The sequence below is a fragment of the Grammomys surdaster genome, unplaced genomic scaffold, assembly GCF_004785775.1.
Source record: "Grammomys surdaster isolate TR1022 unplaced genomic scaffold, NIH_TR_1.0 125901, whole genome shotgun sequence".
NCBI lineage: Eukaryota > Metazoa > Chordata > Mammalia > Rodentia > Muridae > Grammomys > Grammomys surdaster.
In genome coordinates this window covers 2329334-2345290 of record NW_021620725.1, presented here as the reverse complement: position 1 = coordinate 2345290, position 15957 = coordinate 2329334, and the positions used below count along the sequence as shown (strand labels likewise).

At 37.4% G+C, this 15957-nt stretch overlaps 1 protein-coding gene across 1 annotated transcript in view; it reads right to left on the bottom strand.

Annotated features, from left to right (window-relative positions):
- Window positions 1–903: 903 nt before the first annotated feature.
- Window positions 904–15957, bottom strand: part of Gap43 (growth associated protein 43) — a 92115-nt gene continuing 77061 nt past the window's right edge. The window contains exon 3 of the mRNA XM_028752441.1: window positions 904–1573. Coding sequence (XP_028608274.1) covers window positions 1488–1573 — 86 coding nt within the window. The 3' untranslated portion in view covers window positions 904–1487. The remainder of the gene's footprint in view (window positions 1574–15957) is intronic.

The window sequence follows — 15957 nt, the reverse complement described above, 5'->3', positions numbered from 1 at the left end:
AGTAAACAAGGACTTTTAACAACTGAACTGTCTTAAGGTGTATCTTTCATTACATATCAGTATCAGCTGGTGCAATAATTATTTACCATCCTTATGGAGAGATAGACATTCATAATCTGAGGGGGGAAGAAGGTAGAACTGACTCTAAATATTCAGGTTAAAACAAATCATCTAAACAAAAGCCTTAGAGTTTCTGAGAGATGTGGACATCTCTATGATATTTAGCCTAGTGAAACCTAAAGCACTTTCCACCCAATAAACTAAATTTCTTCTCAAACATAACCATACTTGTTTCTGTAAGAACAAACTTTAGACTTGAATTTTGTGTACCTCTCCCTCAAATTTCTATGTTGAAGCCCTAACCTCTAGTACCTCAGAGAAGGATGTGATTGACAATAGAATCTTCACAATCAAATCAGAATGAGGTTATTAGGGTAGACTTAATCCAATATGACCAGCATCCAAAAGGAGAAAAACTTGGACGCAAAGAGGTGCCTAGAGGGAAGATATAAAGAGTTGTAGTAGAAAGATAGCCGTCTAGAATCAGCCACAGCAAGAAGCCTGCAGCACACCGTATTTTTATTGGCCTCAGAAAGAATCAGCAAGGCCGATATCCTGAGTTCAGACCTCTCGTTTTCACTACGGTGAGTTAAAACTACATTTTAAATGTCTGTTGCTTAAGTCACACTGACTGTGGTACTTTGTCACAGCATCTTCAGCAAGCTCTTGTGGTACCCAACTATCCCATCGGGATTGCAGCCATTGGTCTTGGCCAGGGCCTGTGCTTCCCTCCCCAGAGCTGTTGGCAGCAGCGAAAGAGATCAGGAAAAAAAGATGAAAAGCCGGATGTGTTGGAAGAAAGCGGCCGAAGGGATGTGGAAAGGAAACACAGAGACACCAAACTTGATTACTCTCATGATTTATTAATATTCAGATTGAAAAAGGAGCCTCACAGCCTTAAGTTACGCTAATTGGCACATTTGCTTTATTTATTTATTTATTTTTAAAACAAACCGGGTTTTTTTTTGAATTTTTTTAACCTTTTTGTTCATTCCATCACATTGAAAATGAGGAAACAGAAATGGTTTTTTAATTCACTTAATATTTTGGACTCCTCAGAACGGAACATTGCACACACACACTTGGAACAGAGAGAAATAGAGAGGAAAGTGGACTCCCACGGGGCCACACGCACCAGATCAAAAAACCGGGGTACAGTGCAAGAATTTCCCAAGATGACTGCATCATCATTACCAAAAACTCGCCATAACAACACCAAGAAACAAATATTTAAGCCACACTGTTGGACTTGGGATCTTTCCTGCTTTTTTTTTTTTAATTGTTTGCCACACAGAGATAGAGGGCTCATAGGTAGGAGAGGACAGGCTCACACGCGTGAGCAGGACAGGAGAGGAAACTTCAGAGTGGAAAAGGGCAGGAGAGACAGGGTTCAGGTGGGGGCAACGTGGAAAGCCATTTCTTAAAGTTCAGGCATGTTCTTGGTCAGCCTCGGGGTCTTCTTTACCCTCATCCTGTCGGGCACTTTCCTTAGGTTTGGCTTCATCTACAGCTTCTGAGGAAGAAAACAAGATGGGGGGAGGAAGAAGAAGGTTAGTATTTGGTCTCTGGAATCTGTTCAATGGTACAAGGCATTGCTTCTTTCCAAAGCATTGCATAAGGGATTACAATGATGTAATGATTAATAACCTGTAATACAATTTCCTAGATCAACAGCCTTTATTCTAGGATGCTCCTCAGCAACACCTGAGAAAGTAAAGGACAACTTGTCACTCCGTATATACTACATTCTTTAGTGTGTGCGTGCATGTGCGTGTGCATATGTGCGTCCATGCTCCATCCCACCCCGTGTGTGTGTGTGTGTGTGTGTGTGTGTGTGTGTGTCTTTTAGATCAGAGGACAACTTGCAGAAAGAAGTTACCATGTGGTTACCTGGGATTGAACACAGGTTGTCCATCTTGACCCTATCTCCATTGAGGCTCTGCAAAAACCTTGTTTTCCTGTTGCTTAGTGTCAAAATAATTGTAGTAAATAATTCATATGGTTCATTGAGCATCCATTCCGATTCATCTTACCATTTATTTTTAGTAATGTGAAATTTAGAAAAAAAAAATATGTGAATTTTGACCCCCTGTTAGAACTAGGGGAGGCCACTAATAACTGCTGTTTAGTTAGGAGGAAGGCGATCTCCCTTGGGATGGTAGAGTTGGGTCTTGTCATTTGTGCACTCCTTTCCTCAACATAGCAAGCACCAAATAACATCTAGAAACGTGGCACCTAACTTATGACTATGAAGACACAATCTGTGTACCAAATATGGTGGGACAGAAAGAAACTTCTTCATTGCATGGGGTATACCACACTTAAACACCTTTCCATCAGCCTTCTCATTGAGAGAGATAAATAACCAAGCACTGAGTTGGTTTACAGTCTCTTGCAGCTAAGTACAGTACATTCCAAGAGAATATGCAGACCTGTGACACTGGTATTGTTTTGCTTAACAAGGTAGATTTATATCTTTATGAAGATTGATTCCCCCAACTTAAAAACTTTCCCTAGAGAATTCAGTCAACAGCTTATATACCACAAGACATTTTACTAACACACCAGCCTGTCTAAACAAAATCCATTTTCCATAAAATTACTTGGTATCAACTAATCAGATATCTTATACCCCAAATCAACACCACCCCTAAGTTCAATGATTTTTTTTTCAGGTAGAACTTGTAGACTAACCAAACATCTCTATCCATGGTTATAATTTATGATAGTGGAATGACACAAAACAACATAATCAGGGGGGATGGGAACTGTGGGAGGCAAAAAAAGGGGAGAACAAACAAAAGGAACCGTGAGTTTACTTCCTATGATGCTATGACATTCTTAGTCCTTCCAGCCATGAACTGTGAGAACACATGGGAGGTGGCATCTATTAGGGATGCCCACTCAAGCCTACAAGTCTAATATGCACTGGGTGCTGGTCACATGGGCACCTACTGTCTGGCATGAATGGAAGCCAGGCTCCCAGAATGAAAGCAGTTGTTCCACATAAAGGTTCAGGGGATCACTCTTATCAGATAGGCAAGTGTGAAAACTCTTGAAGGTTCTAGCTAACCAATCATGAGTCAATTTATAAGTCAATTTAAGGATAAAAGCACCAGTCCTGCTGTGCTAGCATTGTGTTTTCACAGGCTTTAAGGTGTTAAAGATACCTATGTACTTAAAAATGTAGCTTTTATTATTGCTTTTCCTTCTGTTAATACCTGCTCTCTTCCAGTTTTTCTTAGGCAGATAAACTAGAGTCAGGTTAATCTTACTAGCCCGGCAGATTTGTATTTAATTAGAAGGCAATGTGTAGGTTTTGAAAACACTAAAGCAAAAAAAAAATATGCTTCAGAGAAATTAAACTAGCAATATTAAATAAAATGGATTGGTATTGGGAGGAGATGCTGAGATTAGGGAACTGGAACTCATTTAGCAGGCCATTATAAATTATAAAAATGGGTATGTCTTTCAAGTCACTCACACATAGACTGAGGTTCACTTAAAACTGAATACCCACATTTAAGTAAGACCATCACTATCAAACATAACTTTGGAAATCCTTCTTCTTAAATATATTGAAAAAATATATTTTCCAGAATATACATGGTTTCTATAATCAAGCCTCATCTTGTCAGTAATGTAAGTAGCCATGAGGAATAATGTTGCTACCTTATAATGGCTCATTCCTACCCAAAGTTTTAACGTCTTACAGGTTTTGCAAGGTTCAACTATTCAGTGTGAGTTACCTCTGCAGCACAGTAGTTACTCAGAAAGATCCTTTAAGGGTACAGCTTTCTAATGGACAACTATAACTTTCGAAGAACGTTATCTCAATCCAAGTTTACCTGTGCCAGTATTCCCTGAGGACTTCTGGTGTAATCTTTTCTAGAAGGTGGCTTCCTAAGTCAAGCTAATCATTGCTGAAAATTCTTTATTAGGAGAGTTTTATTTTATTTTATTTTTTATTTTTTATTTATTTATTATATGTAAGTACACTGTAGCTGTCTTCAGACACCCCACAAGAGGGCATCAGATATCATTACAGATGGTTGTGAGCCACCATGCGGTTGCTGGGATTTGAACTCATGACCTCTGGAAGAGCAGTCAATGCTCTTAACCACTGAGCCATCTCACCAGCCCATTAGGAGAGCTTTATGACCTAAATTTTTTTCTTTGATTCTATATCTATATCTATATCTATATCTATATCTATATCTATATCTATATCTATATCTATATCTATATCCACACATATACATACATATGTTTATTTATGTAATTGACATAATACACATCTGTAGTATGACAAACAAATCTTCTAGTATTGAGGAGACAGTGAAAACAATAATCAATAACCCATCATAGTTGCAATCTTTCATTATAGTTATTTAACAGAAAGAAATATTTACAGCTACAGAGTATGATCAGTCATGGGGACCTTTAACATAACAACTTTAATAACTCCTTGTCTAAATAAAAATACTTATTTCTGTTCCTACATTTGCTTCCTTTTGAATCCCTGGTGTCCAGCACAGACATAATACAGGGAAAGCTCTCAATAAGTGTTGGGTGAAACACTGAATAAGTATCTTCATTTCATAAATGAGGAAATTGAAGGGCAGAAAGAATGGTTCTCTAACTTACATGGTTTGCTGATAGCCACGTCAGGACTAAAGCACGGCTCTTCTACTTGTTTTATATCAGCAGAACAAACTTGAGCAGCAGAAGTCAGAGAAATACCTTATTTACGACTTGAGTACTAGAAAATAGTACTACTCTGTAGCCAAAGTCTAGAAGCTTCTGGTTCCCTAAAAAACTAAGATTTTTGTTTTTTAAGGCTCCAGAATGTAAACACCAGAAAATGAAAATTAATGGGATCCATCCAAATCTTATTTATCTGAAACTTAATTCAGAGGAACACATAAAGTTAATTCTGTGTATATCTTATTTTGCTTGAAATATAAGTGATTTTCCTGTCTGAATTTTGAGCAGAAAGGTTGTTTGTTTGTTTGTTTGTTTGTTTAAAATAAAGACCTAACTACATCATGAAAGTAAAATGTATCAAATCAGGTGGTTTGGTGAAGTTTTTATAGGCCTGCAGAATATTATGCAAAGAAAAATAAAGATTGGAAAGAAGAAATACTGGAAAGTACCAGTCTCTCACCTTATCCAAATCAGGGTGGATGGACTCTATGAGAGGTCAACTAAAAGAACCCATAATACTGCTAAAGAAAACCTTACATAACAATGAAAGAAACTGAAGTCAGAGATGGGTATTACCTACTCTAACAGGATCCACTTTTACAGATACTAAATGCAGCCTGTGAAGGATTTTAACATCAGACAGAAAATAATTTGTTAGAATCTCTGTCATTTAGAGTAGGTCCATTTGAATATACATGCAGGAAAGACTTCTCTGTGTTATGAATGTTCTTCACCCTCACTGATGCCAACCATAAGCAAGTCTTACAGACAACAAATCACTTTGGTCACTCAGTTGTAGATCTACAATTTTGTGTTTTCTTCTGGAAGTACCTGTAAATTATGGCAATACTGGCCCTTTGTTAAGGTATGTTGCTTAAACTAACACTTGTAAGCTGCTGTTGATACTCAACAGTTTTAAGTAGACTTGTACTATGTCATGTCTATCTTCACAGTTTCTTTAACCACCTTAAGTTACATTTGGGGCACCTGAGGCAAAAGATTGAATATTTTATATAAGTTGTACACATAGATGGTAAGTGGCAGTTTACTCCAGTCTGTCATAGAGACTATTCAAGCCTTCTTCTCGATATCACGTCCTCTGCTATCACCTTATCTGAACCAGGATGGATGGACTCAATGGGAACTGTGACACAAATCCATGGATATTCAGTCTCAGTGCCAATAATATCTCGACATAGTACTTGCAAAAATTGGCTCAAAATGGTGGGGAGAACCCCATGAGTGTTTGGTAATATGAAAGCTGGCCTTGGCACATTCTGGTGCTAATTATGTAATTTGCAAATGCTAGAGATGAGTTAATGTGTAATCTTTGGAATTTTGAGAAAAAAAAACTTTGATCATGGTGGGAAGTGTGAAAGACATGAATGGCTGAGGCCAGCTGGTCACTCCAATTACCACAGTCCAATTAGCATAAATAACTACATTCCTCATGTAGAGCATCTCCCTCCCTCTGTGACAGTTGTTACTTAAGAGGTTGAAGAAGTTAAGGGACTAAAGTCACATAATCAGTGCCAAGAGACATCCAACAAGGGAGAAAAGGTATCAGGGCTCAGAGCTGACAAATGAGTCTGAAATAAAAGAGAAGTCATGTAAGTTAAAGAGTAGAGCACAATTTTCCTTAGCCATTTTTGTATCTGGATGCTACTTTCAGTCATATTAAGCACAAAAAATAATATTAATATTGATATTTTGGTTAAGATATTATAAGTAAAAAAAAATCACAGCACCTATGGTCTGGTTGTTTGAATTGCCCCAAATTTGTACGTGTAAATTTTGATCCTAGGTGATGCTATTAAGAGGATTAAGAAGCAGAGCATTAGCCCTGATTAGATCCTGAGGATGGAGTGTTCATGATTTAGCAGAGGATTCTTTTAAAATGGACCACTGAGCACTCACTATTGCCTTCTACCATGCGCAGACACAGTGAGGACAGACCTTTAAGGTATCAGGCCTTCACTTGAAAGTGAGCTATTTGTAAGCCTGATTTTGGATTTACCATATGCCAAAACAGTAAGAAGTAAATCTGTTACTTAAAAGTGATCCAGTTTGCAGTATATTTTTTATATCAGCCAAGCTGGAATACTTTGATAGTGTATACATTTATTTGGGGGGTTGTAAGGTGTATCATATGACTGGATGATATCTCTCCAAGTTGATTTATGATCATACCAAAATTAGCTCCCCAAATCTTGACCTCTCATGAGGTGTTTTAGTGAGGTGTTTTAGTGGCTTGCATTAAGAAGAAGAAAAACATATTCATGTGATCTTAAGAATGAGATTGAGAGAACCTTCAAATAAAACATGATCATATTTTCAAGAGTAAATAATTATATTTACAGGAGAAGCTTAAGCTAGGAAGTTAAAAAAAATTGATTCTACTCTCTCCTTATGCCATAGTCTAAGTAATGTGAGGGCCACCTAGTTACAAAAAGGATAACTTAGATGACTTTAATAACTTATTGATAACCTATTGAGATAACTTAGATGATTTTAATACTTAACAAATAGCTGCAAATTGCCTCTTCGCATTTTAGACTTTGCAAAACCTTGCTCTTTTCAACCCAAAGACCTCTTAGAAATTATCATGTGTGCAGGAAGCCCCTTAATTTTATCATTTATTTATGTGTTAACTTAAAAGAGAAAGTCAATCCATAGACAATAAAGTCATATATTATTCATGCTTCAAAGCTGAAAGACACTTGAAAATGAAGGAAAATGTGGTCATCCATTCATTATTGCACACAATGAAAGGGACTGAGCTGGAACTGAGCTATGTTCTGGTCTATGGGTTAGGAGTAGATTAGCAGTAGGTTACAATGAAACTCAAATTGAGAATGTCTATCTTCTGGGAATGTATATGCTAGCAGTTTCTAGAATATGTTGCTCATTGGAGGTGAAGGAGAGAGAGAGAGAGAGAGAGAGAGAGAGAGAGAGAGAGAAAGAGAGAGAGAGAGAGAGAGAGAGAGAGAGACAGACACAGACACAGACACAGACACAGACACAGACACAGACACAGACACAGACACAGACACAGACACAGACACACAGACAGGGAGGGAGAAGGAGGAGAAGGAGAACAAGAACAACAAAAAGCACAAGAAGTTAGTTAAGAGTTCACCATCATGTCTCCCTTAAATTTGTCAAGTTGAATGTTCTTAGAGAATCTCATACATTAAAAAAGGAAGATCTCCCAAGTTTTCCACACTTGTGACCTATGACACTACTCCCTCCCCATACCACTCTTTTCCCAGTGCTCATTCGGTTTTGAACCCAGAGCTATGTACATGCTAGGCATGCTAGGCAAGTGCTCTGCCAATTAGCTCCATCCATAACTCTATGGCTACCATTCTTTAAATCACCCAAAGTCACATGAAAAGAACAGTAAACATATTAAATATCCCTGTATCCATTTGTACAGTGTAATGCTAGTCACAACTGTAGTCAAAACTACAAAAGAGATTGAAGTGAACAATTTCACCGTGGTCATTCAAGACGTACATCAACCTGACTCTCCTATCTTTGCTGAAGAAGGTTCTTGCTTTTGATGAGTTTCATTCATTTCCTCGAAAGGGAGAGTAAGAATAGCATGTCTGTGCCTTCCTTCTGTTGATGAGCAAACACCAGGAGCATATGCAGCGGCGGCTGCTTGCATGCCCAGCCAGGCAGCCCGGTTGCAATGCTGTTAGAGGGATGGCGGTGTTCCCAGCTGCCATCGCCCACATGGAGCTCTAATGGCCCCGTTTCTTGGCTCTTCTCCAGGTCCCTCCACAGCCCTACATTACTGAAATTAGGTTGAGTGGATTTCCGAGTAAAACATTACCTCTTGGGACCTGCCCAGCTCTCCCCAGCCTTGTCAACATTGATTAAATAGAAGCTGCTATCATCCTGGGGCCATGCCCACAATTACTCTACCAATCACCATTGGGCTGGGTTCACTTCCCTTTTCCTTTTTAGTTTCATCTTTGTTGAATATTAAGTATCGTTACCTCAAAAGCTCAAAGGGAAGCAATGAGGAGTGCTTAGTAGTGTACTCTCGTATGGCCCTTTTGTGACTCAGAACATCTTTTCCTTGAGCTGTACACCAGATGTCAAATTGGAGCCTGGGCTGGCTTTTGGTTGTCTCTGGGATCCATATTTTCCTTTGTCATACACTTTGTTTCATATTTTAAATTGTATTAAAATGCCAAGCACGTACACATAATTTTTGATGTCAGGATAATGAACTAAATTACACTTCCACCCTTGTCCCTTGTTTTCTGAGCCTTTGAAAGAGAAAATAATCCGTTATGCACTTACATTTTTCAAAGAGTAACAAATAAGAATTTAATTAAGAAGAAATGTCAAAGGCAGCTGCCACAGGGTCTTAGTGATACCCAAAACATACCATTACCAAGCTCTCGCCTGCCCTGTGAGTTTCAGGACTAAGCAACTCCACCTGACTCTTCCACCAACTAGTCATTCAAGTTCAGACAAATTAGATTTCCTTTCTTTGCTTCAGTTTCCTAATCTAGAGATAATGATACGGGCATTTGTGCCTGCCCCATCTCATTGCAAGCTATGTGGAAGTTATGATATGTATTGTAAAATACTTTACAAACTATAAAGGGGACCGCGTGCAGTCTGCAGAGTATTTAACCAACTAGGAGTTTAATTTCTTTGGCTTTACTATCTAACTTGTGGAGTTTGTAAATTAACATTCTCCTTCTAAGACAAAAAAAAAATTTCCAGGAAAGAAAAACATCTTTATCCCCCCTCTACTTTTCCAGATAAAATGAGACCCTCCCCAATACTTTTCCATCTCTAGCTGAAAGGATATATGTACTGTGAACAGCATTGTACAGAAAAGCAGACACCCAGAAAAAAAAGACCAATAACCAAGAGAATCCACTGCTCTAGAAGCTAAAAGGGAATACAGATTTTCAACTAGTAAAAGAAAGCTGGTGTTTTTATTTAAAAGGGATCGTGATCCAAAGATTAAAGACAAAAGTCAAAGTGGGTCAACTGGCTCCAGAAACCATTTTTTAAAAATCTATTTATTTATTTTATGTATATGAGTGCTCTATCTGTATGTACACCTGCATGCCAGAAGAGGGCATCAGGACACATTAAAGATGGTTGTGAGCCACCATGTGATCGCTGGGGACTGAACTCAGAATCTTTAGATGAATACCCAGTGCTCTTAAGCACCTCGCCACCTCGCTAACCCTCTGGAAACCTCTTAAACTTTATATATACATTTAGTCTACACAGTCATCAAAAGGTAATGTCCTGCCTCCTCCCAGTGCTGACAAACAAACCTTTCTCAGTGTTACCTTTATTTTTTTTTAATTTGGCATTCAGATATACTCTACATCTGTACATACTTACCTGTGTCTGTCAGAGGTATTCTGTACATTGTAACTGATGTTACTTGTGATTTGCAATTTATTCAATGTATACAGAAAATGCTCAGTTAAGTCATTTGAATGTATGGTCCCCAACTGATATTTCCCACTTGTAAACTACTCTAGGGGGAATTAATCACTCTTTTCATAAGGAAATTCTAGTCCTAGCACTACACAGTATTAAATTCCCCCTGTGACACTTACTATGGCTTTGGATAACTTACTTAACCTCTTGTAACTTCATTTTCCTTATCTATAATTAACAGTAATGTTGGCACCTCTCTCAGGAGGTTGTAATAAAAACTAAATGTGTTGATTTAAAGTCCTTCACAATATACTTCATGTTTAAATCATCTACTGGTTTTGGAAGAGAATGATGTTTGCTGTATGTCAAGTAATGCATTTAGGAGCTTGACACAAAACAACTCTCTCTCTCTCTCTCTCTCTCTCTCTCTCTCTCTCTCTCTCTCTCTCCATATATCCATATCTATATCTATATATCTATATATTCCTTGTTTTTTATATTTTAATAAAGTAGGAATAATAAATGAACAGAAATGAAGAAAACTGATCATGAAATAATGAAATGAAGAAACAAAAACTAACAAGAGTGTCGCTTCTTGGCTTTCACAGGGATGCATAATAAAGGAGTCGACTTCTTCCTCTTCCTTGCTAGTAAGAACTCATCCAACCTTAGAGGAACTTTCAAGTATTCAAGTAAAAAGGAAAGAAAGTGTGCCCTACAAGGCTCTTGCTTTAAAAATGACTGTCTATCCATCTGTCTATTTATCTATCTATGTGTCTATGTATCTATCTGTCTATCTATCTCTCTATCGTCATAATCATTGTAATATATGATATATAACATATTATGCATAGTATATGATATACATAATATATGGGGATATATCATATCTATAGTATATCATATATTATATCTTATATATAATATATATCTTATATGTCTTATGTTATTACATCTTATATCATATATCTACATATATGTGTGTATATGTATGTGTGTGTATATATGTATGTATGTATATGAAGAGAGAGAAAGAGTTCTTTGAAAAACAAGAAAAGGCTTTGATGTTTGAACTGAAGTCCAGAAATGATTTTAAAGGCAAAGATGAAGCACTGGCCAAATTGGCAGGGCAGCGAAACAGAAAGTCAGAGGTTGGCAGGATAAGAGTGAAGGCTCGTGAGCAGACTATACAATATCTCTGCTGAATCCTTGGCTTACATACAAAGGAAATCTACTTCCTCTAGAAACTTCATACTGGTTGATTTCAATTCCAATGGCCGATCTGGGGCTTCTGTAGCTCTGTGTGTAGGAAACATGAATGCATATTGAATGAGCAGGATCTAAGTGGCCACTTATCCTGATCCAGGTAGTGAAACTTACACCCAATGGACAAGCTATATGGGGAATGGTGATTTTTCTGTTTTTTTTTTTCTAAAGTTTTTTAGAATTTTCCGGTTATCCTAGACAATTTTAAGGAAGAAAAATCTCCATTCAGTCATGTTTATAGAATTCTATACTTTAATAATTCATTGTTTAAGTTTTAAAAAGAATCATACAGAGTGAGATTTCACAGATCTGCTATGAAAAAAATTATTTTTGATTTCCAGGAAGTCTTGTGGTTATGTGAGGAGGAGCCTGAGCTGAGGACCCCAGAGAGGACTTCTCCGAGGTGGCCATACTTTTCACTCATGCACAACACTTCATCAGCTCTTTGCCTTCCCACATAAGAAATCCCAACAGAGTCTGAACACAGTCAGGCTAGGAAGTAACTGCCTTCTCAAATGACGTCCCAGGCCAAAAATAGGGCATACTTCTAGAAACTTTTGTCAAACACTACAAAAATTGACACTTCATTTTCTCCCCTTCATCCTGGAAAACATTTTCTACAATTCTCCCTGACACATTTTGGAGGAAGTTACAATTAATAAAACAACACACAAACAAATACAGATATCGTGCACTGCCCATCACAGCAAATGTATCCTCAAGTGGTGAGACACAGTAAAGTCTACCTTTTCCCCACAACAACCAGAAAATGAAAATGCCAAAACAAATCAGTTTGACATTATGTGTTTGATACTATTTATTATGGTTTAATACCTATTAGGTTTAGGAGAAATTTAACAGTAGAAGCAAGCTTATTGGCCATTTTTATCCATATATTCTCTTTGGCTTCATTTTATCAGAATTTTTTACTTATAGAACTATGTATAAGCTTTGTATGGCTCACTGAAGTGAGCCATCCCAGACCTTATCTAGAGATTGTATCTTATTTTTTTTTGTAGTTTTCTTTATTTTTTGAGATAATAATAGTAAGGATGTCTAAAAAATGTCCTAAGGAATCATACTATTAACTATCTACCTAAAAATATCTATAGGTCTGCATATGAATTTACATAAATAATTTAATGAAATTTTCCCATCTGAGTTGACAATGCTCCCTCCAAGAGCCAAAGACCATCTAACAAAAGCCCCAGCAACAGGGATAAAACCCCTTTTCCACTTTATCTATTATTTGCTCTTTCTTTCATTCATTCATTCATTCATTCATTCATTCTTACATCCTAATCTTAGTTTCCCCTCTCTCCCCACACCTCTCCTCTCTCCATCCACTCCTCCTCCAGAGAAACCCCTTTTGAATAGTTAACACTCAGGGAACTCCTGAAACATCACAGGCCTTGCTTGACTCCTAGAGGTAGAAGATTAATCCCTATTCTTGAAAACGCCATGCATTTCAAAGGAAGGGCCCAAAAGTCTTTGAGCTGGAACTGACCTCAAAACCTTCTTCTGTGACTTGTGTCACACCAGACCTTGAGAAAATTAATGAGCTATCTTCTAGATGATATTGATTTTTATTTAAGAGAGCGTACACTGATCCTCAATAATGTTTTCACATCCATATTTTAACATCACCTACTACAAAATTGATAGTTCCAGCATTCATTTAATAAAAGAAAAAACAAACAGACAAACAAACAAACAAAAACACCTCAGGGTTTGCTAGCTCCTACAATCTGATGTCAGATTATATGATTTGGTTATCTGATTCCAGGGCTGACATTCAGAAATTAATACTGGGCATGTCTGCAGTTTTAGGAGAGTGACACCAATCATGATACAGATGCCTGAAAACACTCACTGTTAGGTGAGATGTAAACCATGAGAGAGCTGCACCCATGGAGCATCCTCAGCTAGGCCTTTGCCATGATTCGCCGTGATATGTTTGGGTAGAATTTGCGCTTAGGCAGACAATTATTTATCCTTGTTGTGTAATTTTCCCTTATGGCTGTGTCTACACAGCCCCAGTAAACTAGCAACTTGGCAGTTGTCTTGCTAATTTTATCAATGCAAATGGCTTGAACTACATAATTCAGGACAAAAAATCTTAGTCTGTATATATTATCACAAACTTGGCTTGTGATGATTCATAAAATTACAGTAAATTGTTCATGTAATTAGAGAAAACTGGGGGAGCCTTTGGATGATGAAATCTCAGCTCGTAGTTCCCTGAGAGAACAATGGAAGATAGAGGCTCTATGCTTTGTCTGAAGTCACAGTACAGAGCAGAACACAAGGATCCTTCCAGGAGACCATAGCACTCTCCATCTTGGGGCTGATTTTATTTTATACCTCTCCCCTTAGTCCTAAATGTCTGTATATCTCTATTGCTTCCATTTTTCTCTGCCTCCATTCCTATTTTTCCTTTGTGACCTACAAGACGATTCAATATAATCTTGCTTTAAGATCTATCAAAAGTAATCTTCCACTCTCTGGAGGTTCACAGAGCCAGTACTGAGAATTACTGCTTTACAAAATTTCAGTGTTGTGCTCAGTTGGTAGGAGGCAAAGTGGAAATCCTACACAGAGAAGGAAAAAAATTCGGGACCTCTAAATGAGGTCATTAGGCTGAAAAGTAACTATGGATTATGATACATGTTATAAATTAAATAATGAGTTACTGAATGGTCAAAGTCCAGAAGTGGTTAAATTATTGCAAATGCTGTCATAGCTATGAATCCATAAGAGACAATTTTTATGTCCTTCAAAAGAGGAAATAAAAATGAATGCCATTCCTTTATCAACCACCCCCTCCAGATTCCAGTGCTAGCAGAACATTACAAAACCAACTGTGAAGGTTTAACCCAATTTTGAAGTTAATTTAAAAAACATTATTGTAACAAGCAATACCCATAAAAGGCATTTTTATTATAAGCTTACACGTGGGTAAATAGATGCAATCCCCACCTCTTACTGGGACAATTCATTCTGTACTTATTGTGTGCTTTGGTTTCCTGGGGCTTGTCAAATTATGGTGCTGCCTTTGAGTAAAAAGAATTGCTTTAGGAATCAATGGCATTCACTGGAACACAACCAGAACTGTATTGGAAAAGTAATATTAGTATTTGTAGTGATTTTTTTTCTTTTTAGTCACAGTCTCCAATCTCTTATATATAGTGACAGAATATTACAGCTTTGGGTATTTGGGGACATTAGGAGGATAATCAGCAAAAGAATAAAGATTCCTGGAATCTGAATGTTATCTAGGAAGGAATCATTAGGTTCATTATTTAAAGTGCAATTTGAAAATTTATCCCTCAAGCTGAGCATGGTGGCTCATACCTGTAATTCCAGAACTAGGGAGGCTAATGAGGAGGATTTCCAGGTGTTGGTGATCAGCTTGGGCTACAGAGTGAGACCCTGCCAAAACATGAAAGAAAACCAAACCAAACCAAAGCAACCAAACCAAATCAAATCAAAGAAACAAACAAGGAAGAAAGTCACCCCTCTCTGTTTCTCTATCCAATGTTTACTCTCCAATAAAGCCATTCTCTAGGACATAGTGTATATAGAAACAACCTATTGTCCTTTTTCAAATACATCTTTTAAAATTATTTGCAATTGGTCAGGATATGTAGCAACAACACTTTAGTGTTAAAAGGAGCCTTGGTGACCCTAGTACACCCCCTAGTCTGGTGCAAGTATCCACAATGACACCTCCAGAGATAGACAATCTCTACTTCCACAACTCTGAGTGTAAATTATCCCCAATATTCTTCAGAAATCTATCATCATTAAGCTTTATGTAGTCTGTCTGCTGGAAGAACATACAAAAAATAAATTAGTAATCTCTTTTCTATCCAATGCCTTTTGTAAAACTCCAGGGTAAACTTTTTTCTGGTGGTATGTACGAACCTATTTATTTCTTTCATTTCCAAGAATCAAATTTCATGTGAGGAAAGAACATTAATTGTACATCTTTCCTTCACCTCTCCTTCTTTATTTTTCTACCTGTGCCCTCCTTGAGTTCACCAAAACAAAACAAATCAGTTGCTTTCTAAACTCTAAAACTCAGTTACCCTCATTACCATGTTACATTGTTCTGGACCTTTGATTGTTTAGATTTTCCTTTGAATATTGACCTTTATCTGTGATCTGTGATGGAGAAACCAGCAATAGTTTTGAAACTCGCCCATCGTTTGGATTCCTGAACACCCCCTATCCTTTTGTACTCCAGGAAGTGGCTTATCACAAAGATCCTTTTCATATAATTTGTTGCTCTCACAATCAGGACTCTTGTATGGCTCCAGGATGCCACCCTTGTATACCTATAACAATAGCAAACATTGACCTATTCCTCTTTTTTTTTTTTTTTTTTTTTTGACCTATTCCTCTTTGCCTAAACTACCGACAAGCCTGGACAGGACACTCGGATCCTCTAAATCAGCATTCCTTGTCTATATCATGTTTAGCTGTGACTAG